The 24,964-nt window shown below is 45.9% G+C and overlaps 1 protein-coding gene across 2 annotated transcripts; it reads left to right on the top strand.

Moving 5' to 3' along the window:
* Window positions 1-4,235: 4,235 nt before the first annotated feature.
* ASL (argininosuccinate lyase) lies at window positions 4,236-24,708 on the top strand. Of its 2 annotated transcripts, none has more exons than XM_032774442.2 (17): window positions 4,236-4,372; window positions 4,675-4,739; window positions 7,838-8,032; window positions 9,836-9,919; window positions 10,550-10,606; window positions 12,440-12,537; window positions 13,455-13,532; window positions 14,334-14,411; window positions 15,171-15,223; window positions 16,430-16,492; window positions 17,216-17,330; window positions 19,724-19,808; window positions 20,878-20,937; window positions 21,932-22,015; window positions 22,472-22,552; window positions 23,079-23,185; window positions 24,462-24,708. In XM_032774442.2, the coding sequence occupies exons 2-17, from the start codon at window positions 4,728-4,730 to the stop codon at window positions 24,610-24,612; spliced, it is 1,401 nt and encodes a 466-aa protein (XP_032630333.1). In that variant the 5' UTR covers window positions 4,236-4,372; window positions 4,675-4,727; the 3' UTR covers window positions 24,613-24,708. The 2 variants fall into 2 exon arrangements, with proteins under 2 accessions (XP_032630333.1, XP_074930082.1); XM_075073981.1 differs by lacking the exon at window positions 4,236-4,372 and adding an exon at window positions 4,479-4,560 and having other exon boundaries at window positions 4,598-4,739.
* The last annotated feature ends 256 nt before the right edge of the window (window positions 24,709-24,964 follow it).

Below are 24,964 nucleotides of genomic sequence, written 5' to 3'. Positions count from 1 at the left end.
TAATACTATCAGATTTGGGATTCAACATCCTCAACATATTAATTTTTCACATGGCATCTCTTTTTATCTCTCTCTGGAATTCCATTTTATTCCTAATCATCTGCATTTTCAGTTTCCTTCCAAGGCTTTGCTGATGGACCCTTTAGGGACTACACCCTACCCCAGCTTCTTTTTGTTTCGGTTGCTGAATCTAGGAGCTCACGCATTGCCCAAATTACCACTATGGTTCTTGCAAACAACTTTTCAGGAGAGGCAACAAAAGCAGCGATTAGCTCAGTGCTTCTAAATGCTACACTTTAGATTGAACTAGGGGTATGAGATACACATAATAGAACATCCATAGAGAACACAGATGTGGGGGTTTTTAAATGTGCTCAGCATGCCAACATTCTAAGCATAGGATTTTGATTGTTACTGCTAAGCCTCAGTGAGAGGGGGGGCTTGGAATTAACTATTGAAAGCAAGAGGCCTTGTAACTGCTATTGAAAGCAGATCTGCAGTGTTTGTAGTCTTTGTTATGAAAGATGTTTAGAGTAGTCAGCATTTTGCTAATCAACCTATAGTGTCTTTCTGGCATTTAAAAACAAAATTGTTTCATTAATTTTGAACAAAATGTCAACTCTGCTCCACACCACTTGAGCTGACAGAGCATTTGACTAGCAGTTTCAGTCCATATCTTCACCTCTGCTCTGCATCCTGAGTTAACGAGCTTCTACAATTAGGCCTATTATTATTGTAGGATATTTCTGGAAACCACTCAAAATACTGAAAGGAGTTGAACACCACCAGAAAAACACTCCTCAACCAAAAAACTATAGTTAAGAAATAGTAAGTTTGTGACCTTCATTTACAAAAGCAAGTGCAGTTAAGGTTCAGCTGTACAGGGGTAGGCAACCGATGGCACGTGTGAGCTGATTTTCAGTGGCACTCACACTGCCCGGGTCCTGGTCACTGATCAGAGGGCTCTGCCTTTTAATTTAATTTTAAATGCAGCTTCTTAAACGTTTTAAAAACCTTATTTACTTTACATACAACAATAGTTTAGTTATATATTATAGACTTAGAGAAAGAGACCTTCTAAAAACGTTAAAATGTATGACTGGCACACGAAACCTGAAATCAGAGTGAATAAATTAAGACTCGGCACACCATCTCTGAAAGGTTGTCGTCCCCGATCTAATACCTAGGGGCAATGAAATGCAGTAAAATAAAATTAAACATGTCCATGCTGCTGAATGTGCTGAATGCCCTTTCAAAGCTGCCCGAGTACCTTGTACATCAGTTTGGAAAAGAGTGTAGCAGGAAACATCAGTAAAGACCTCCCCTCTCTGTCTCCAGTGTGGGACACAGTGCTATGCTGTGGCACTGCTATTCCATCAGAGCAAAAGAAGTACCTTGCATTTAACTAAGTACCTTGTATTTAATTTGTTTTAAATGCTTCTGTGTCACTCGAGCAAGTAACATTTTGAAAGACTAAAACAGAAAGAGAAAGAAAATAAAAAATAAGAATGAAAAAAAGAACTGAGATCTGAGTCTCTGATCAGTCCTATTTCATCACTGCCCCCTGCAGTGCTGTACCCCCTAGCTCAAAATCACTCCACAGAAGTCCTTGCTCATCGCCTGTCCCAATCCCTGCAACTTCTGTTTTGACCTCCGGTTTCATTTCTGTTTTCTGCCGTTTCCTTGTTGCTCATCACTGTGAAAAGGACTGATTTTTGAGCTGTTCCATCCAGAAAAAGTAGGACAGAGGATTAATCACATCCTAGAGACAGGCAGGTATATGAATGTAATAAACCAAAAAAAACATCACTCTTACAGGCACCTGGGCACCAGTGATGGATACCATGCAAATGCTTGTGAAGATGAGATAAATAAGAAAAATATTGTTTGATAACATCCACCAAAGACACTTTACTTGCAAAACTAGATTACCTGGGTTTTGTGCTGAGGCATGTAAGAGGAAAAAAAACATAAAATAAATTCAGTTAGAATGCAGACAGGGATAATACTCAAGTGATTTACAATCTGGCCTCAGTCCTGACCCAAATGAACTCAATGGAGTTTTGGTATTGACTTAAGTGGGAGCAGGTCCAGTGACTTGATAACAGTACCTGGTTGCCATATATGGCGGGTGATCACCAGTCCACCTTTCACTTTGCGAAAGCCCTTTCCCACGTCATATTCCTGCAGGGAGACACTATCCTTGCAAGGGTTGTATCCATTCTACATAGCCGGTGTTGGGGCGGTGCAACATGTGTGGTCATACAAAGGTGCCTTCTTTACATGCCTCATCTTGTCATAAGAAAACTGTGTACTGGCTGTTTTGACAACACAACAGCAGCCTCCCACCCCCAGGCCCATCATAAGGAAAACACCTCCCCAAAGAGCAGGAGGAGAGGAGAGGGGGGAATTGGAAAAGGGGCATAAATAGTGGGATTGAAACAAGAGGGGATGAATGGAAGAAGAGGCCAGACAACAGGAAAGGACAAATAAAGGAAAGAGAGTGATCCCAATGTGCACAGAGGAAATGGAAAGAAGAAAGAACAAAATAACAAGGAAATAGATGAGAAAAAATTATCTAAATAATCTGCTGGGGATCTGATGGCTAATTTCCCTAAGGATTCATTTGCGCCATTTCTAGTCTCTCCAAGGTCATGATACTGCAGATTGAGATGAATATTGCATTGTAACGTAACTAACAAATAATGCAAATCGTAAAAAAAAGTCTCAAATAAAAGATTAAAAGAATGAAACAGAAAGCAAAAAAAACAGAGTGGGGAAAAAAAGAGAACACATTTACTGTCTGGAGAAGGAAGGAGGAGAAAGCAACCCCCTTGGCTGCTGTATTATTTAATATTTAAAGCCAAGCAATAGATTTTGGGGGGAGGGGGGGTCCTTAGCTTCCCCCTGCTCTGAAATGAGTGACTGAAATCCTCAACCTCGGTTTTGGAAATGCACGCCACTAAGCAAAATGTAAAAGTTGGCATCCGGGATGCCAATGCATATTTATATAAGTCCATGTCAGCAGCAGCACTGGTATTTCAGGTTGCACAGTTTAGCACCCAAGCAGGGGCGGCTCTAGACATTTTGCCACTCCAAGCAGGGCAGCATGCCGCGAGGGGCACTCTGCCGGTTGTGCCTGTGGGAGGTCCACCAAAGCCGCCTAACGCCCTCCCGGCGACCGGCACAGCGACCCCCGCGGCATGCTGCCCCAAGCACGTGCTTGGCGTGCTGGGGCCTGGAGCCACCCCTGCATCCAAGGACCATTCCCTTGTGCCTCAGCCTGCCTAAGAAAAGTCAAAAGGTTAAAAAGAGCCACTCCTCGGGAATAATTCCAGGTAATCAGCGAGACACGGAACCTTATAAACTATTCCTGCAATGTCCACAGCAAAGGGGATTAATGGAATTGTAGACGCAGAGATGGAAAAGAACCTATTAAATTCCATATCAATCCTGCCATCCTTGTCAGACCAATAGATGGAGCAGACTCTTCCGAATTGATCCCTACCCACAACAGGTATAGAATTGAATGCACTTTGCATGGCTATGTCTCCAGCTGGTGCCATTTTTTTTTGGAATGCAAAAGATTTTAAAGGCCTACTAAATAATGAGCTGAGATTTCAGATGTCTGTCATTGAAATAAGTGGTGGTGTTGTAGCTCTGGTGGTTCCAGGACAGTAAAGAGAAAAGGTGGGTGAAGTAAGATATCACTTGTGAGGCAAGCTTCCCAGCCACAAAGAGCTCTGCTTCTGGGTGAGCTCAAAATCTTCTTTCTCTAAGAGATGTTGTTCCAATAAATGACACTTCACCCACGTTGTCACTGAACACTCATAGAAACCCTTGTGTTGCTCCCCAGAAGGAATCATACGCCTTACAATTACCCCCTGGCAGGGTGTTTGCCCCTGCACACGTAGGGTGACCAGACAAGAAGTGTGAAAAATCAGGACAGGGGGTGGGGGTAATAGGAGCCTATATAAAAAAAGACTCAAAGATCAGGATTGTCCCTATCAAATCAGGACATCTGGTCACCCTAAACATGCATAATGCAGGAGTCTCTCCCCTGTACCCCATAGCGCCCCCCCCAAGTTGTCTCCCTACAAATGAGATAGACTCGGGGTCAGCTGTGAGCACCGATCTCACCCCCTCTTCCAATTATTAGCCTTCCAGAGAGGCTGACGCATTAACCAGAGCAGCCTGGAGGCGGACGGAGAAGAAAACAGCCAGGCAGGGGGGCGGGGATTGGAGGTGGGAGGGACCCTCCGGAGCATTTCCAGGCTTGGTTCGGCCCCTCCCCGGGGTGCCCGGTGGCATGAAAAAGCAGCCGGGCTCGGGCCAGCGAGGCGAGCAGCGCCGGTGCTTTGCAGCAAAGCAGGTGAGCAGGGCTGGGAGCGACCGGGGCGCGTCGGGTCACAGCAGATCTGTCCCTGTTCCTTATTCCGGGCAGGGCAATTGCCTTCCGCCTTGTGTAACCCGGCCCGAGCCAGCCCCTGTGCTGCGTGCGGGCACTGATGGTGCAGCTTTCATTATGTGCTTTGCTTGAGCCTGGTTTAGAGTAAACAGGTTGCAGCAAAGCTGAGGCGGAGGTACTTCTTTCCAGGCAGGAGCGGCATACCCCAAAGCTGCACACTGCACCGCCCGGCTGAGGGGAAGAATCAGTGCCTTCTTGTCTTGCAGGTTGCACAAGTTGCTGAGGTGTCGGTAGGAGAGAGGAGAAAAACTCATCCGACATGGCATCTGAGGTGAGTGTGAGCTTTGATGCATCATCAGGAGCTGTCCCCTAATTATCAGTGTTCTATCATAGGAGCTGCTCCAAAGGCAAAGTAAATTCTTCTGTGAATCAAAAATATTTTAGACCTCCATTTATTTGAGAGTTTCTTCCCATGACCAAGGCTCATTCTTTTAGGTGGCTGTTGCTCTCCTGTTTATCACTCTTTGGACACCCACTCCTAGAGTTGCTTCCCCAAGACGCTTCTCTATACAAATGCTGCATTCTCAGCACTGGCCCCTGTTAACAAAATCTAACCAGTTCCCATAGCGGTTCATGCTTTCCATTTTCAAAAATTGCTAGCACAGTCTTCTTGGCCTTATCTGCTATTGTGCGCTGTAGTTATCACTTTTCTGATAAGCGTCTTTTACCTGTCAAAATTTGCCGTCCTTGTTCTTTCCATAGTCTGACCGGTAGCAAATTTTGACTAGGGGAGAAGCCCACACAAAATATATTATGAAATTCTGTGACCTCTAAAAGATGAGAAAAAGTGTTTGCATGTTCACAGCTAGACTTTCTTTTTTTAAATCACTTGCAGTAAAGGTTCAGTTACCTCAATTGTCTGTTTATGCCTAACAATATGTGGAGAACCTGAAACAAAACACTTAGACATGTCTTTCCCCATTCCCCACTCCAACTGCTTCTATGGTCTCATGTTGATCTCCAGATTTCGTCCCCCTTCACTTGTCCTTAGTACAGAGTTGATGAGGAAACAATCATATCTACTCTAAAGTTCTGCAGAGATCAGGCTGTGTAATTGTATAGGTTTGACAGGCAAAATGCCATTCACTTGAAACAGTAGAGGAAATCAATATGATGCCAAAATCTAGGTGGTAGCAAAGCTGAGACTGTGCAGAATCTGACTGACAAAATTTAGAATTAAAAAATGGCTGTATTGACAAAGCTGCCCTGACAATAAATTTTTAAAAATCTCCAACTATAGGACCTAATTCTACAGTCCTGGGGGCAAAACTCCCCAGGACTTCACTTAGTGTATTGCCCCCCGTAGGGACTGTAAGATACACCCCAGGAACAATCTTTGTTCATCAGGGATTGGTAGATATGTGGAGACAGTCCTTGTTTGGGGAAAGACTTGCTCAACAATGACCCCGCTAGCTGATGAAATAGTGGCACTGATTAACTTGAAACTGGGTCCTATCCAGTCCTCTGCCAGAGAAGGTGGCTGTGATTCCTGGCCTGCAGATAGAGTAGAAGGGGTGTGAAAAATTTATTAGATGGGCACAAGTATCCATTTAAACTCTGCTACAGGCTCTTCCTGTAAATGCTTCCCAATTGCTCCTCTATCTGCTAATATCTCCTTTGGAAACTTTCTTTTTGAATCTGTTAGGCCAAAACATGGATTTTTTACACAAGCAGACATCCCATCTGATGTCAGTGGGAGTTTTGCCTGTGTAAGGACTTCAGGGATGTGTCCATCTGTGTAAACAAGTGACATGGGACCAAGGGAAACATGTTTCTGTTTGCTAATGAAGCAATGCCGTTGTACAAATGCATGGTGAAATAGGTCACATGCAGGTTTACGCATTCGAGTGGCTTAAAGTGTGTTCGCTTCAGAAAGGTGCCCACAAAGAATATTGTAATGCCACCCTCCAATGTCAAATTAATCAGTGCAGTAGATTTACAGCAGGGTAAATTTTGACTCATTTGACTTATTCTGTAAATGCAGTGTAACTGCATTTAACAAACCAAAACCTGTCCTTGAAACTTAAAACATAGCAGGCTTGATTCTCCTGCCACTTACACTGTTTTTACCGTGGTGTAACTCCACTGCAGTAAATGAAGTTATTCCTGCTTCACACTAGTATAAGTGAGGAGAGACTCTGGCACAATGTGAACTTAAAATACTTCATAATGCCAGAAGTGTTTTTAATAGAGGTAGCTTGTATCTGCCCACAGCTCCCTCTCACTTAAAACCCCTCCTCTGCTTTTTATTCTTTATAACGAACTTAGCATTCTTTGTTCAAAACAGTGGAAAAGTGCTAGTCTTTGCTATGTCCTTTGCTGGCCAATTATTTTGCTCTAAAAGGATGTCAGTGCTTTGAACTGCTTTAAAAGAGAGGTCAATGCTGGTTGTGCGTCACATGCCCTTATACTCACTTTGAAAAATGAGGACATAAAGATGCCACACTTGTGCTGGGGACAAAGTACAGTTGGTTAGGGCCCATGATCCAGCAGTAACGGTTCAGTAGCTAGACACTAATGACAAAGACAAACTGCCCATCTGTGGAACGGCATGCAAGAGTCCTGGCATTCTGAATATGACATCAGCCTTTTTCTGATCTGTTCTCTCATGATGACTCAAAGGCTGTATTGCTTATTATCTGAGCATGGGCCACATTCTGCTCTTAGATGAATATTGGCAGTTCCCATTCACCGCAATTCGGAAATGATGTATAATTATTTGCGTTGTGGTAGTGCTTAGGACCTCACTGTGCTACATGTCAACACAGAACAAAAAGATAACCCCTTTCCCAAGACATTTACGATCTAAATACAAGACAAGAGACAACAGGTGGCTACAGACAGATGGATGGGGGAACACAAGGAAAGAGTGGGCAGCGTGGTAGGCAGTGACCTTAGCACAGCAGCTGCCAAACTGTAGTCAAGTTTTTTGTAGGTGATTACAAACTGGTAAGTGTACATAAGGGAGACGGACTCATGATAAGGGTCTGGGAGAGAGAGATGTAACGGGAGAAGCTGCGGACAGAGGGTTTCAATGTATACATTCAAAGCAGGGCCCCCTTGCTCCCTTTTGTCCTGGCCTCCCTCTGCACAGGTTACAGCAGCGTAAACTCGCTTACAGCACCTTTGACGTTACCGCCAAAGTTGGCCTGTTGACTTCAGTGGAAGTCAGTGTACTAGGCCAAATTAATTGACAGAGTTGTACTCACTTACACCAGATCTCAATTTGTTCCTTCTATTCTGGTAGATTCAGGGATGCCGTCCCTCAGGATTAATACTCATCCCAAAGAGTGTTTCTTTGAAGGTTCTTTCAGATTTACTAGTATGTCCTTTTAACCTGCATTTTTTAAAAAACTTCCTTTTGCATAGGGGGATAAACTTTGGGGAGGAAGATTTGTAGGAGCCACTGATCCCATCATGGAGACTCTCAACTCTTCCATGGCTTATGACCAGCGGTTGTCGGAAGTTGACATCCGAGGGAGCATGGCTTATGCCAAGGCTTTGGAGAAGTCTGGGATTCTAACCAAGGGTGATTTGGAGAAGATTCTGAGTGGATTAGAAAAGGTATGTATTTGCTTGAGCACAGGGTGTGATAAAAAGTTGTCAGGCATTGCCACAGGTACCCACTCTTGACTTGAAGCTTTAGCCGTTGCTAATTGTCTGTTGATCTTCCTCTTTTTAGGTAGTCTGCATTGTAATCTTCCTTAGTCCTGGTTCAAGAAAACCATGGTTAAGTCCCATTATTTAAAAGTAGGCACATTACATGCTTCCCTGAACAGGGATGGTGTCTTGAATCATGTCTTTGATTATAAAGTTGGGGGTCCAGCATCTGTCCTGACCCTTGGCTTATCTCTGCTTCCCGTTCAGGTGTACGCACTCTAACCCATGTTGTGCTTAGTTGCCTGGTGGAGATCTCCCATTTTAGTGTCTCTGTTCCTGCAGGCAGAAACATATAATCAAGCACAACAAATCCGTAAGCCCACTCCAAGCCGCTGCCATTTCCGACTGTGAAAGATTTGTCGTTTCTGTGGATAGCTATAGCATCACAATATCTGGAGGTATTACAAAGGTGAATGATTTCCTAAAGAGGCAACTCATGTTCATGAGTCTATCCTTTATTTGCTCTTCACTTCAAAAAGAGGAGGGTTTTTGTTTTACTGATTTCTATAGCATGCCTGCACCACTCTGTTTTTGGGGAAATGGCAGTGTATGTCTTGGGACTACTTGGATATGTTTAGATCCCTGGAATCCTGAAGAGTAACACAATCTAATGGCATGAACACAGGCCAGGGAGCCAGGAACTCTAGTTCTAATGTTGTCTAACATTGTCTCTCTTGTCGCCTTCGGAAAATTCACTTAATCACTCAACCTGCATTTCCCCTCCCCCCGCATCTGTGAATGACTTGTGGTATATGTGTGTTAAAGATAGGAGCCTGTGTGCAGAGAGAGTTCCATATTTAAGATCAACAGCCTCAATAGCATCTGTTTAAGGTGTGCTTAGATCTAGAAGAAAAAGAATTATGTTTAATATAATAAATGTTGGCTGGTAGCCTGTGACCCCAGGTAATGTGGCAGGAATGTGGGTTCTGAAAGTCTTCTACAAATGTTATTAAAGGCCGTTATAGAAGCTGAGACCCCCTGCTGAGGTGCATTCAGTGCAAACCCCCTTCCCGGAACAAACAGTACTCAGGAATTGTTTCAGTAGAAATTGGGAATGGTCTCTTTGAGCTGATGCACAGGATGCTCTTGTGTCTGGCTGTCTGAATTAATTCGCCATATTGTACAGGGGTAAAGAGAAACTTCAGCAGATAAGCCAGGGGAATGCATCTCTGTTAATCCATTGTTGCTGATTACGCATTGTGAACAATGGGGAAATCCGTACTGTGTTTACGTATGAAAATGTTGGTGCGTTGTATTGCTGGTTGACTTTTCAACTCACTGTGTCAAGTACATTTTTAACCTCCTGTGTCTTAAATGATAGTAGTTAGAGGTGGAGGAACAGATTCATGGAGTGTATCCCCCAGAAAGTACAATAACACATATTCCTGCACCCTGAAGGAGGGCGTGGCACTGATCTGATGCAATTTTAATGAGGCTTAAGATGTATTTCTAATTTGACAGCAAGAGTCTCTTGATAAGGCTTTGCACCTTTTAGTTCCTGATTTTGATCTCTTGTGCACCATTGTGTAAGTTCAGTGATTTCAGTCAAGTTATTTAATCACACCAGTTTGAGATCAGGATGAGGCCCCAGTTACTAGATCCAAGGATCGCAAAACATTTTACAAACCTACCTAAATCAAGCCTCCAACACCCTTGTGCAGTAAAGAAGCGTCATTAACCACTGACTGGTGTCTTTTCCTGATGTAGATTTCTGAAGAATGGTCCAGGGGAGCCTTTGTGGTGAGCAAAAGCGATGAGGATATCCACACTGCCAACGAACGCAGACTAAAGGTCCAGTTCCTCTAATTTCCTGATAACTTCCAGGTCATGCCTCTGATCAGTCTGGCAGTAGTAAAATAAGTCTTCTCACCTTAAATACTTTGATTTGTTTCCTTTTTAGGCTACATCCCTATTGAGAGAATTAAAAATATGTTGCAATGACAAAACTCTTATTTATACATTTGGTGGCATATATTTTTTTCCCCCAATCTTATTTTGTATTCAGAGTGAGAGAAGGCTGTCCCAAAATATTACTAGGAGAAGACTTGGCCAGACCTGGCCCAAAGCAGCCTTGGGCCCTGATCCTACTTATGGATGTTAACCATGTGCTTAACATATTATTAGTTACTACTGAATATGTATAGTCTGGTGGCACAGAAAGGCCCCCGTGGGGATTATTTGTATTGCAGTTGCATATGGGGCCCCATTGTGGACCAAGCACTATACTAGCACATAACAGAACTGTCCCTGCCCTGAATTGCATGGCTCCAGTGTATTATTTGCTTGCATAAAGTTAAGCATTTGTGTCAGCGTTTGTGAATCCAGGCCTTGACTTTTAAGCGCAGGTGGGGTCTGCTGTCTCTGCAGTCCTTATCGTTCCAATACTGCTAACACTGATGGAAATTCTTCTGTTGCCCTCAGGAGCTGATTGGGGATGTAGCTGGGAAGTTGCACACCGGACGAAGCCGGAATGATCAAGTATGGCAAGAATTGCCTTGTGTCATTCAGTACTTGCTTTGTGTCCTTTATTTCCTTCTACCTCCTTTCCCTTTTCTTAATTGACATCCACAACATGATCCCTTGGGACTTAGTCACTGCAGGTGTGCCCCTCATCTAGTGCCTATGAGTGCTGGGTGGACAGAATGAGCACAGTTGCTGAGCAATGGTGTTGGGTACGAACACAAATTGAACTCGATTTCTTTTGGCCAAGACGGTGCAGCCAGACTCTTGCACAGCGTTCCTTTGGAACTCAATAGGAGCTCTGTGCAAAAGAGGAAACCTGAGGTGCTTCAAGACTCTTTCAGACAAGTTGCAGCCGTTCCATGGCAGGCTTCGTGGTTTCCACCTGGACTGAACATCATTCCTGCGTGAACTTAATCGTCCAAACTAGGACAGAACTCGGGACTCAGTCCCAACCACTTGAGCTGAAGGTGAACCCAAGATCGCTGTAGTATTAGTCATAGTCTGATCTATTTTCTGCAGCCACTAAAGGGTGATCATCTCACACACACTTGAGCAGGTTAGAAGTGCTACTAAGCAGAGGGAGTGGCGCACATATGCACTGCTTTGGAAGGCATCTAGCTGTCTGCTGAAGACTCTGCGATCTAGTAACCCTGAGAGAAACTTGCATTTTCCCAGTGAGGGGGTTATGTTTGTGTAACCGCACTGTAGGTTATGTTTGCATTTCTGAGGGACTTTAGAATCCCAAGTCTAGCCCATAGACACGGGGATCTTTCTTTATAGCTCACATGTGTACTCCGGCAATTAAATGTGAAGAGCTTTGCAGTTACCAAAGCTATTGCTATGATTAGGCGGACACCTGCAGTTAATTTTCACACTTCTGCTTTGACCTCTATCAGTTTTTCTAACTTTTTTGGTTACTGTTAATTTTATAGTCCCAGTATATTCCATTTTATCACCATTACTCAGCAATACTGACTCCTCGTCCTTTTCAATTCAGAGCTTCAGATGTTAGTCCAGGCTGCTGACTATTGCAGTAATTTCATTTGGCAAGTCGTATTCTTGACTTCAGGGACAAATATTGTGTTTTCATCTGATCGACTAAAATTTCGAGTCCATAACTTTTCCCAGACTCATTCTCCATCCCCCACCATCTAGTTCTTTTTGTTTCCCTAGATGATTTTGTTTTTCACTTCTCTCTCTATGGGCCTGATCCAGCACCCATTGAAATTAATGCAGTCTTTCGAATGGCTTCACTTCAGCACTGGATCTGGTCCTGTGTGTCTGAGCACGGAGTACAGGTTTCCCAGAAAAAAGCTTAGGGTTGTCTGTGAGCTTTTAGCTTCTGACAGTTAGATGGACCAGACCTCTAAGCTTTGGGCTGCTTGATGTTATATTTTGAGTCCCTTGGTGCTTATATTAGCTTATGTGATTATTTTCCCCTCTGTGTTTGTCTTCTGCAGGGGCTAGGACCTGATCCTAACATCAGCGGGAGTTACAGGTTCATAGATCTTCTATTAAGGGAACCACTGATGGGGCCTGGGCCAAAGCCCATTGAAGTTAATGCAAAAACTCCCATTGGCTTTGGATCAGGCCCTCGGAGAGCAAATTCAAATATAGTGAAACTCCCATTTAATAATTAATTATATTGAAAGCCCTGAATTGCTTGAATGGCATCTGTAAGGCATTGTGAAGTTGTTTTCACTATTGAAAGTGTGTGTGGGGGGCGGGCGGGGGGGTTGACTTTGTTATCCAGTTCCCTAAGCTGGTAAAAGTCAAATGACCTGGTGAATATTGTTTGGTCACAATGTACATCATGCTCCATCTTGACTGTCTGGGGATCTCTTGCAGGTTGTGACTGACTTGAGACTCTATATGCGAAATTCCTGCTCTGTCCTGTCTGCTCACCTGTTGCAATTTATCAAGACTCTGGTGGAACGGGCTGCTGCGTAAGTCCTTATTTTTCCAAGCCCAAGCTATGAAACGAAACGCTGCGGAATCTCTTGGGGAAGCTGCTTGTGTGCTGTGATGTTAAAAATTCTGGGCCAGATCCTTATCTAGCATAAATCAGCAGCACTCCACTGAAGTCAGCGGTGTTCTTTCCATTCAGCTCATACAGTGTCCATGTTCAGTCAGGCAAAGGGCATGCAGCTGCAGCTGATGGTCCGAGTAATAGGATTGGCCCCTTCTTTTCTCTCAGGGAATGGCTGGCCTGCTGCATGGAGACTTCCTCTTATCCCAGATGTATCCTGGCAACAAATCATGTTGAAGAGGCTAAAATTTAATTTTAATAAAGCAAAATCAAATAGAGGCAGCTGGGACTGCTCAACCTTTCCAGACTGTAACGATTAAAAACAGTAATGACTGTAGCAGCTGACTAAACTACAGTGATCCAAACAATTTATCATAGACTGATGAGCCTTCATTATAGGATACTTTAATGTCACAGTTCTCTTCATAGCTAACAAATATGAGGATAAATAACTACTGTACAACAAAGGGTTGATACTACCCTAAACCAATAATGGTACAAAAGCATCTTGAAAGCCTAGTGGACTGTGCTCTGGACTGGGAATTCCTGAGTTCTAATCCTGGCTCTGACACTTCCGTCATGGATTTAGGGCCAGAAGGGACCATTGTGATTATCCCTACGGAACACGAGTCAAACGACCTCACCTAGTTATTTCTGAATCAAGCCCATAGCTTCTGTTTGAGCTACTGCATCTATTATTAGATGGTTATTGTGCTCGGTACTTCCTGGCTTTTTGTGAGCCTCCAGCACATAATTTGCAGGTTGTTGGATTTGCTGGACTCTTTTGAACTGTAGGTCTTCCTTTTCTCCCTCCTCTCTTACTACTTATTGCAGAGAAACTGATGTGATCTTTCCTGGCTATACTCATCTGCAAAGAGCTCAGCCAATCCGGTGGAGCCACTTTTTACTCAGGTAACTTCGTAAGATCTGCTGTGACAATTTGTCCTTGGGGACCAGCTCACTGACAGCTGTGCATGCAGCCTTGTCACATCAACACGTGGTGATGCAGAAGTCACTCCCAAAGCTAACCTAGGAAGCTGCTGTTTTGCAAGATGTCCGAGTTGGGATGGGTAGCACACCAAACTTCACGCTACCAGGAGCCCTATACTGAGTTAACCTTCCTTAATGCTCTTCCTGGGTTGTGAGTGGGTTCAGAGAAGAAACACAGGGGATGAGTGCATAAAATCCAAAGCTCTCCCTGCACAAACACCAGGCAGCCAAGCTCAGGAACTAAACTTAGAGTAGCTCATAGGCTCTGCCACAAAAGACCATAGGACCAACCCTAACAGCTCCATTTTAATCTGCACGTAGTTTACCAGGGTTCTGAGCCCACACTCTACTTTGAATAGATTTTGCAGAGAGCAGATGATTGAGGGGGCCGTGAAGAAGAGGGCACCTGTCAACCACTTAGGGGTGGTCCCTGTAGGCCAGTGTTGCGGCTCACTGGAGGGGGAAGCATGGGGAAGCTTGCACTGCTGCTGCCCTTTCCATCTCTTCACTGACAAGGCACCCCTCACCATGGTGTCTGGGCGCCATGCTTTCCATGCCAACAGTATCATGGGCTCTGTGATCTGCTGATAAATAAGATTCTGGTCTCCAGGGTTGACAACCTGACACTCCTTACAACAGCTGCATTCCACTTTAGAGAGGAAAATGTGAAACAGGCTTCTTTCCTACCTGTCCTCTTTTTTCCTTTTGTTTTTTTCCCCACAGTCATGCAGTTGCATTCACCCGGGATTCTGAGCGTCTGGGAGAAGTGAAGAGAAGGATCAATGTTTTGCCATTGGGAAGGTAAAGCGTTCAGTTGTTTTGCTTGTTTTTTGTGTAGGGGGGTAACACTTCTGTATCTTACAGAGAGAACACATATGTGAGGGCTGAGGTCCTTCTACTCAGTGAGCCCAATGTGAGCTGTATGTGCTGATGGAGGAAGTTGTTGAGCTCTCAGTTGTAAATGGTACAGATGGCAAAGCTTATAACTTTCTTATGCAAGTAATATACTCCCCCCCCCACGACACTCACTTTTGATACATTCCTTCTGACTACCCTAATCATTGCTCTGCATCATCTACAGCTCTGTCTACATTGGAGGGATCCATCTGTGTGGTATCCATTGATGGACTGTTAGCCTACCTGGGCTAATGTGGACTGAGAACACTCAGACTGCTAGTGCTTCTCATGTGTAATGTTGTGCCTTCAGCCCAGTGCCCCCTGGGAGGCAGATATTTCAGACATGGCTGTCTGGATTTGCAGAAGAGATCTCCAGTATCTGCAGGCTCTTCTGTTGGGTACAGGATCCTGCCCTAAACACTTCAAAATAGAAACCATGCCTTATTCACGTTGGTTGACTTTGGCCAGGAGCTAACAAAATATACTACAGCTGCCCACATACAGTGTGCGATGGGGCAGTGCAGTAGAAAAAGCAGCCAGGTATCAAAGACCGGTGCCTTTCACCGCTTTCTGTAACTGGAGTTTGTGTTGTGGACACTGCTGCAGGTTTGTGAGTGTCAGAAATGCAGGGTGTCATGCATGAGGTTTCTTTCTGCCTTGCAGCGGTGCTGTAGCTGGCAACCCACTGGGTATTGATCGAGAGTTTCTCCGTAAAGGTAAATTGTCTTTCCATTCACAGAACTGAGTTAGTGAGTGACAAGTCTGGGGATGGTAACAGGTTGAATGCTGCATCATAGACTAGATCACTTAAGCAAAATGCTGACTTTTGTAAGTACTACACCCTTTTCATGAGGTGGTAAGGGATTAATGCTCCCATCAGCCAAATACATTTAATGTACATTATGAGGAAAACAGGACAGGCTTTAGGAGTTTAGATGCCCCTCACTACGGCCATTTCTGATATGTGGGTAGAAACTGCTTCCCAGATGGAGCGCCAGAGCAGGGCAAGCCCTACTCCCCAGCAGGAGCTCAAGGACAGATTAAAACAGCTGGTGGGCTGGATACAGCCCACAGGCCATAGTTTTCCCACCCCGCTATAGAGGATCTTCACCTCACTTCCCCTTGCTATGCTTTCTCCTTTCCCCACAGTAGCAGGGGACACGCAGCTAGTTCCCTGCCCACAACCCTTTCTCTAGCACTCTTAAGAGAAGCCCTGGTAGTGGGGCATTTTGCTACAGCAGTCACTGGCAGGGAACACTCCTCTTTGCATCTGCCTAAGATGAAGCACAGGCAGCAAGATGCTGATCCATGCACTCTGACAGCAATAGATCCCAGAGGTCTTGTTAAATTCAGAACCGTCCATCAAAGATGAGGCAGTACGTCCCTGAGTTTTGTGGGTCCCTGAAGCGGACTCTGGTTGGAAACGGAGCACTCTGGAGCCATCTGTGACAGGTGGCCATTAAACCACGTGTTCCAACTCCACCCTCTAGATATGTTGCAATCCCTTACCCTGCTGCTTGGAAAATAACTGGCACTAGAAGGCTTGGTCCAAATCCCATTGAAATCGATGGGAAGACTCCCATCAACTGCAACGTACTTTGCTTAGGGGTCACAGTCCTTGTGATAAAAATACTCTCTGAAGTGAGATGAGATTACAAATATTTGATGCTCTGGTGCCTGCAAGAGGAACACAATAGCAGAGCTGATCAGCTACTGTTCCCTTGAAAGTCTAGGGGTAATAATTAAGGCCCTAATTCTTCACCACTCTTAAGCGTGTGCTTAACGTTAAGCGGGCGAGTAGCAATGGCACTGCTCCTGCTTAAAGTTTAAGTACATGCTTGGGTAGCCTGGTGAAGCAGGGCTTCAGAGCTCAAATAATAGCCAGTGGTTTGACCCTGTGTATGTGTTTTTTAAAATTACAGAACTTGATTTTGCTTCCATCAGCTTGAACAGCATGGATGCAACTAGTGAGCGAGACTTCGTGGGTAGGTGCAACTTTATCACTTTCCCTCCCCCCTCCCTGAATGCTCACCGGTAACCTGCTTCTCTGAGATTCTTCCCAGTAAACTTTTCAAGGGGGAGGAAAGCTCAGATGTGGTGTTTTCACACACACACCCTGCACTTCCTGGTGGGAGGATTGAGCTCTTAACCTGGCAATAAACTGATAAGAACAGATAGCAGATAATGTTTTCACCCCTCAGCTCCTAGAGAGCCGAGTGGGTATCTGGTGTTATATTTGTGACCCTAAGTCGCTGAAGTTAGGACCCTGGAGTCCGGATCCTCAGCTAGCATAAATCTGCAGAGCTCCTTTGACTGCAGTGCTATGCCAATTTACCTATGGTGAGGATATTGCCGTTCCAGAGGAATTGAGTCCCTCATGGTAAAGAAACTCTCAATGGCATGTGCTGAGGAGATGGAGTCACCATTAATTTGAAACTATCAGGGCTTTGTGCAACAACCCAAGTGACGGGCCTTCCACAAATCTAATAGATCTCAGGCAAATGCTTTGAAGGTGCCTAAGTGACTTGGGAGCCTGAGTCCCATTGACTTCAGTGAGTCTTTGGCTCCTAAGTCACACTTGAATTTTACCTCAAATGCTTATGGCTGTTCATAGCCTGAATTTTCCTGCAGCTAAATTACAACTGTGACTAGCAATGGCAGCCAAAATAAGACCTTCATATGCTTTTGACTGTCACCCTTCTCTGCAGTGGAGTTTCTCTTCTTTGCCTCCTTGTTAATGATTCACCTAAGCAAGATGGCTGAAGATCTCATCATTTATAGTACAAAGGAATTTGGCTTTGTGACTCTGTCTGATGCCTACAGGTAACTCTCTAGCTTATCGCAGTCCTATCCTCCACCCCCCGCACACACACCAACCCATTTCCCACATTCCAAATAAAAGCAGCTCATATGAATTGTATTCAGACCTTTTTTATATATATAAACAGGGGATTGTGGAGGAAAAGACCCAAAAACCTCAATCGAGCGAGTTGCTATAAATCAGCATCGCTCACACCCTGCACTGGGATCAGGAGGGAGTGTCTAGCACTTCTCCGAGTGGGTTGCTATGATAGAGGGGGGCTTTCACAACTAGGCAGGGAGAATAAAGATGGTCCTGGGGCATAGCTCCCACAAAAGGTAGTCTGCTTGGTGGGCTGGCAGTAACATACTTGTACTTCAGATGTCATCTTCCCAACCCAACGGAGCATGCTACCAGCACCCATTTTTCTGTACCCTCTTTTCAACCCACTAGTATCCTTAGCTCCCCAGAGATGCATGTGTCCTGCCGCCATCACCACAGCATAGGCTGGGGAGGGGTTGGGGAGGCAGGGATGGGCACTATATATTTGCCATATCCTAATGACAGGCTTGGCGTTGAGCTGGGACTGGCTTCTCAATCAGGTATGAAGAGAGACAATTAAACTGTACTCAGATGTGGAGCCTTCTGCTTGCAAAGTCCTGTCAGATGCCCAGTAACAGCGTGTGTTTGAGCGGTCTCTTATCATTCACTTCTGCACCTGGACAAATATTCCCCATTAACCTGATTTTTTTTCTTTTAGATGCAGGGAGACCAGGTTACTTGTGTGACTATTTCCATTTTGGAACGAATTGCTGCTAGGAGAGGGGTTGTGGATTCTACTCCTTCCTTGCCAGTGCCACTGGGCAAATCACTCAGCTTCCTTGCCTCAGTTTGCCTGCCTGTAAGATGGGCATGGTAAAGGGGGACTTCGCTGCTTCACAGAAATATCATGTAAATTAATACTAGAGTGTCGGACGTTAGGAGCTTTATAAGTGTACATATTACTAAAAAAATATTTTGACTCTGATCCCAGTAAAGGCCAGATCCTGTAGCCCTACTCTGCTGAATCTTCTGTCGTACATACTGGGCATTTTGCCTGAGTAAACACTTGTGGAATCAGGCTATAAATGAGAAACCAAGAATAATAAAAAAAAAAAAAATCCTCCTATGCTGGGAGTTCCCGTAAAAAGGGCCTTTCCTTAAACAGACTTGTTTTGCAATCCTTCCAGATTTCCTGTTACTAGTCTCATTTCTCACTCTGACAGGGTTATCAAGCCACAATTTGTTGTTATATCCTGGTACGAGAATGACCACGCCCTTAGGGGACTGGGCTCCCTTCAATATATGTACATAGCTGTTGAATAAGACAGCTAAGATCTTTCTGGCGAGACGGAGCTAAACCCAGAGCAGATTTGATACAGGCTCAGGAGCAGGGATGCATGGTAGTTGTAGACAAAATGCACGTTAAATTTATCTACAAGCATCCCTGCTCTCTTCCTATGAGACAATCTGGCACGTCTAGGCTGAGTTAGGGGAGAAGCAGCACGTATGGGGGATCTGTGATATTTTGCATCTTATTTAAAGTCTTCATTAGACAGACACAGAATCACTCCACTCCAGCTACACAAGCAGCACTTTAGAATGCAGGGGCTCTGATTCTGCTCTCAGCTGTGCTGGCTTAAATCCGGACTAGTTCCATTAAAATGGAGCTACAGCAGTGTCAAAGGGACAGACTCCATTCCTGACTTGTTGTGTAAACTAACTAAGCAGAGAAGGCTGCAGAGCAATAGCACACTGCTCCGGTGCACAAAGGATCCAGTTCATCCTTGGTGTAACCCCACTGAAGTCAGTGGAGTTTGCAGGGATGAATGTGCCTTGTGTGTCTAAGGCCAGGTAAAGGAACTGACAGTTCCTTCAGCTGTGGCTGTGTGTGTGCTGGATTCCACCCAGTGACCTCACCGGGGTCTCTTACTATGAATTGCCCTAGTATCCTGTAACATCCCAATGCAGCATTTCCTAGAGTGTGAGACTAGGGGCTGCAAAGGACTAACGCGTGGGGCAAGGAGCCGTTCTCGCATGCCAGACCTGCTGCTAACATGCCAGAGCTGACAGGGAATGGAGCAATGGGTTTAATATTCCTGACGTTTTCTGGAAAATTCCAGACAGTTGCTTTCCACAGTTTGGGAACCCCTGCCCCTACTGGGTGTGTCAAGAGAAATTAGCCCCGTTCTTCATGAATGCTGGAGAGCACCAGGTATTTCCTGCCACGAGCAGTTAGACTGTACGTGGTGGTGGCAGGTGTAGCTTCCCTGGTCTGCTGCAGTGCAGAGTACAGAGCCCCCATGAACTCTTTCCCATCTCGCTCTCTACAGAAAGGGACCTCACCAGTCTCATGTGCTCAGTGTTTTGTTTTCAGCACAGGGAGTAGCTTGATGCCTCAGAAGAAAAATCCAGACAGTCTGGAGCTGATCCGCAGCAAGGCTGGACGTGTGTTTGGAAGGGTGAGTCTGCAAGGGGAGGAGATGTCAGAGCGCTGGGATGCTCATTACTATTGTCTTCATCCCCAGCTAGCATAGTTGGGAGAGGAATTTAAATCCCACCTATCATACTCTGGTTCGCTTCCTGAATCTGGGGGAGCCACTGGGCAAGTCCGTTAGAGGCTACAGCTGAAAAGGTTGGCTTGACTTGCGTGTGGAACAGGAGGTGCTGAGCACCCACAATTCCAGCTCAAGTCAGTAGGAACAGAGGGTGAAAACAGAGCTCTAAGATGTGCCAGAGTTTGAGGCACCCAAAGTCAGAGGCCACTTTAACAGTTAGGCCCTAACTTCCCCTATGTATCTGTTTCCTCAGCTGTAACCTGGAGATAATGGTGCATCCCCACCATCTGCCACCCCTCTGAGCATGCTATTAGACAAAGTAGAATATAATCCTTAGGAAAGGTTGTACCTCAAGGCTACAGACATCAGGAATAGCACACACCTCCCGGACTGTATCCCAGATACACACCACAACCTGGCACTGATTGCAGTTAGATCTAACAGGACAACATGGATGACCAGCAACAAAATCCTTACAAAACACACACCACTACGTGAAGCAGTTGCACAAGGTGGCCACCAGACAGAACAAGTAACAACACAAAGAGGCCAAGTCTTGCCAGTGGGGGAAGGTCCATCCACTGTGAATAACAGGCATAAGAAGGCACATGTCTGCTATCCATTTAATAACCATCTACAGAATCTTACTAACTATAGTGGAATTCTGATAATGGTCCATCTTTTTATTTTTTTATTTTACTGGTCTGCCAATAGGTGTTTGCTTTGGTTAAGGTTTAAAAAAAAAATCTGGCAAATAACGGGCTGATCCTGTTCCCAGGGAAGTCCCTGAGAGCCTTCCCACTGATTTCAGTGGGCCCCCCGGAGATCAGGCTTTAAACGAGCAATGGCTGGTGTACAGAAATCTGGCAAGAGGATGCAGCCTTGTCTTTGGAGCTCTGCTGAGTGAAACAGTTTAAAATTCCTCACTATTCTTGTTTTAATCCAAGTACCTTAAACTTCCCCTTCTCTGCAGTGTTCTGGAATGATGATGATTCTCAAGGGACTCCCAAGCACCTACAACAAGGACTTGCAGGTAAACCCGAATTCTCATTCCATTTCTTTGCATAGACAGAACAGAACACACTCTCCAAAATCCATTCATACCTACACACTGCACATGACCTGCTTGGGACATGGTCGTTACATATTCAGAGATGAGGGGGTTTAAAGACTGCAGTTTGTAGCTGAGTTGCTCCAAATCCTAATGATGGATTATGGAACAAAAGACAACTGAGAATTTTAAGGCTACAGAGCTAGATCCTCAGCTGGTGTCAATCCAGTGTATTGATTTCAATGCAGCTATGCCAGTTTACACCAGTTGTGGATCTGGCTCAGGGTCTGGATGGCTTGGAGGTCTGATAATAGGACACAGCAGTTTTATTGCCAGATATACTGACTCAAATCTGGCCCAGAGTGACTGCGATCAAGGGTCTCTATCCTCTTGACAACTGTTAGCTGAGCTACGTTAAGGGAGTTGATGAGGTTGCTACCAGGAAAGTTTCTGCATCACAAACAGCACCAAGGGTAAGTGTCTCCAGCCAAGAGCTGAGTGGGCGTGGGGATTGAGCTACTCCTCTGCCCGTCTCAATGGCCACTCCAGAGCATGTGGCAGAGAGCAGCATGGAGAAAGCTTGCGCTGCTGCTCTGTGTTCGATACAGGCCTTCGCTCTCTTGGACTGGCAGTCTGGCTCTTTCACTAGCACAAAGGTTCGCTTAAGATTGTTTTTAAATGAAATAACCTACAGTGTAATCAGATCGCCCCCTTCTGAATTCCCATTGACTAGGCTGAACTGCTGTTAGAATGTCCTCCTCAGCTGGGCACTAGACTGCCCGGGGAAAGAAGGCCATCATCATGCCCAAAGCTCCATGGGCTGGCAGTTCTTCCAAGTGTGGTTATTGCCACTCGTGCACAGAGACCGGATGTGTTTGGTCAGCACGGACACTGTGTCCACTCACCAGGCTGCTGCTGCTCTCTGCTTTGTCCACTGCACTAGGCGGATGGGTTTTGTTTTTTTGTTAACAAATAGGAAGACAAGGAGGCTGTGTTCGATGTTATCGATACTCTGAGTTCTGTGCTACAGGTGGCAACTGGAGTCATTTCCACTCTCCAGGTAAGACTAACTTTTTATTACTATGTTTTGGGTCTGATTCTGCGCTTGCACACTGCTGTGTAAATCAGGAGTAACTCCATCGAAGTCAAGAGTCTCGATGATAAAAAGTGAGATCAGAATTGGGCCTACAATTTGAAACTTATCTCACTGACATTCAGGTGTGCAGACCCCTCGAACAGGGGGGTTGTATAGAGGGGAGGGTCTCTGGTTCAGCAGGAGAGAGGGAGGGGTCTCCTACCTGAAGCCTTTGTGTCTACAGCAGTTTAAAATGCAGTATCTGGATCATCTACTGTAGGAAAACGAAAGGCAGAAAGTAAATGTCTTACTCTGGTGGGTTGGTTTTGCAATGAGACCTTTCAAAAGCCAGGCCTCTCCTGGATGAAATCTCCTGTGTGAGGCCTCTTCAGTGACCTGTTAGTAGCTCTTGGTTTCTGCTTATGGTCCTCACTTCCGCAGATCCATAAGGAGAACATGGAGAAAGCCTTGAGCCCTGACATGCTGGCTACAGACTTGGCCCTCTACTTGGTTCGTAAAGGAGTAAGTACTGAGGAAATCTGAATGGAAAGCGTGATGGAGGGTTTTGAAGCTGCAAAGACTCATTGGAGTGTGTCTTGGCTTCACAGTGCAAAGACAATTGGGCTCAATTCTCCTCTTGACATCAATACACAGTAGGAACAATCTTAAGCTATTTCATTTTGTGCCAAGAGCTGGATACTTCAGAGGAAGGGGTCACTCTCTCCTTTCTTTGTGAGGCACCTGCTTATGTCCTGTTGGATCCCCACCTGGTGGTCTTTGTGCCCTGAGCCAGCAGGACTGAAAGCCCCTTTGACTGTATCCCCAGCAGTGTAATTGTTGCATTGTGGCCTGGCAGACATTTTTGCAGATAGCGTTGCCCTGCATAACAGGCACACCCTGTATCCCAGAAAACCCAGCCTCTGACAGCACTGGGAATGTTGCATCACCTTGTAAAACAAGGTCCACATTCGTTTAAGTGTTCACACACTCTTTAGTCCTGGACCTTAGTTGCTTGCTCACTTTTTCTTGTATGTACTTCTAACTGCAGATGCCATTCAGACAAGCCCATGCTGCGTCCGGGAAGGCTGTCCACCTAGCCGAGACAAAGGGCATCGCCATTAATCAGCTCACTGTGGAGGACATGAAGAGCATTAGGTCTGTATTCCTTAGAGCTTTCAAAGGCCATTTTCTAGGGTTCTCAACACTTGTCCCCTTGTTGTGCAACTCCTACATCATCATCTCACCTGGACATGACTGTTCCTCAAGCCCTTCTGGGCTAAATTACCATGATGCTACTGAAGTTGACATCTGGGCAGTGGGCCCTAAAACCATGCCTGTGTGAAGAGGGGGGGCACCCCATGGGGAGTTGCCTTTCAGCTGGAGCCAGGCTTGGACAGGGAGATCTGTGCTGGGGAGGGGAACAGATCGTGCAACAATTCTCGCCAAAGCAGTAACTTTCCATTTTTCCATGGCACAACTAGAAAATGATTTTTATTTGTCAAACTTTTTGTTGCTGTTAATGCCAGCACCAGAAAGGCCTGGCCTGCGGTCAGCTTCTGTAACTGATGGTATGTGACTATGCAGCTGATTCCCTGAAGCAGGGTCGATTGATGGGAGTCTCTCCGCTGACTGTAGTAAGATTTGGATCAGGCCCTAGGACTCAGATCCTTCAACAGGAATTAGGCACCTAAATATCTTTGAGGCACTGGGCTTAAATGTCTTGCAGATTTAGACATGTTCCAGTGCTAACACATGTGACCAACTCTAAAAACTTAAGGCCTGGTTCCAGGACCAGCACCAGGGTTTCTTGTGCCCTAGGCGCCAGGCCATTTCGCTGCCCCGCGCACGAGTCTCGCGGCTCCGGTGGACCTGCTGCAGTCATGCCTGTGGAGGGTCCCATGGTCCGCGGCTCCGGAGGAGCTGCCGCAGTGGTGCCTGCGGGAGGTCCACCGGAGCCGCGGGACCAGGGGACCCTCCGCAGGCATGACTGCGGCAGGTCAATCGGAGCCGCCTGCCGCCCCCCCTTGCAAAAAGCCGCCCCCTCCATAATCCTGGCACCCTAGGCAACTGCCTAAGTTGCCCAAATGCAAGCCCCGGCCCTGCCTGGTTTTCCACGGCCTTGCTCCTGCCTTGTCACTGGCACCTCTGCAGAGCAGGTGTAGAACAGCGCCCTTCTGATCGGGTAGCATGTTACACCCAGCTTGTGCTCACTGTGTGCAGGCGTAACTGACTACATAAGGTGCAAGGCAGGGCAGGAGGAGGCCTTGGGAATTTTGCCATGGACCTCAGTGGGAGTGGGATTGGGCTCCATAACCCAGGCAGTTACTGGAGTGTGCCATAGCCAACTTGCAAAGCTAAATCCATTCAGCCTGTGGGTCAGACTCCACGGTGGAGCTTTCCACTGACGCACCTTCTCGCTTTGCCTCCCCAGCCCCCTGTTTGGAACCGACGTGTCTCAAGTGTGGGACTATGCCCATAGCGTGGAACAGTACACCACGCCAGGGGGCACGTCCAAGAGCAGCGTGATGGTGCAGATCGAGCAGCTGAGGGAGCTTCTGAGGAGACAGAAGGATCTGTTTTGAGGGCGGGGAAACCGTCCCATTCACGCGAGTTTCTGCTTATCGCAGGACTCCTGAGTTAATAAACTCAGGGGTGTATTGTCTTTCACTGAAACCCTGCACGCTTGTCGTGTCTTTCTTCCACAGGAAAACCCCAGTGGGGCTTCTTCAGCTATCATGAGCGCTGGCTGGGCCAGTGCTCTAAAGAATGGAACGCCCACCCTGACCTGAACAAGCCCTAGGTGGGGGAGTTGCCGCTTGGTCCCCATAGGCTCTAGAAGGATTTTAGTGCAAAATCATCCAGGTTTAATATCAGTAGAAAAAGACCTTGGGACTGCAGGGGTAATGGGTACAGCACAAAGAGGATCAAGGAACA

Source organism: Chelonoidis abingdonii, chromosome 20 (assembly GCF_003597395.2).
Source record: "Chelonoidis abingdonii isolate Lonesome George chromosome 20, CheloAbing_2.0, whole genome shotgun sequence".
In the NCBI taxonomy this organism is placed as follows: Eukaryota; Metazoa; Chordata; order Testudines; family Testudinidae; genus Chelonoidis; species Chelonoidis abingdonii.
The sequence above is the reverse complement of the archived record's forward strand: the minus strand, read 5'-3'. Positions and strand labels throughout refer to the sequence as shown.

Excerpts from the sequence above, each read along its gene's own strand:
- ASL (XM_032774442.2), top strand. Across the intron at positions 16,493-17,215 it reads TAGTGAGCGAGACTTCGTGG|TGGAGTTTCTCTTCTTTGCC; the intron begins GTAGGTGCAACT and ends CCTTCTCTGCAG. Across the intron at positions 20,938-21,931 it reads CCTACAACAAGGACTTGCAG|GAAGACAAGGAGGCTGTGTT; the intron begins GTAAACCCGAAT and ends GTTAACAAATAG.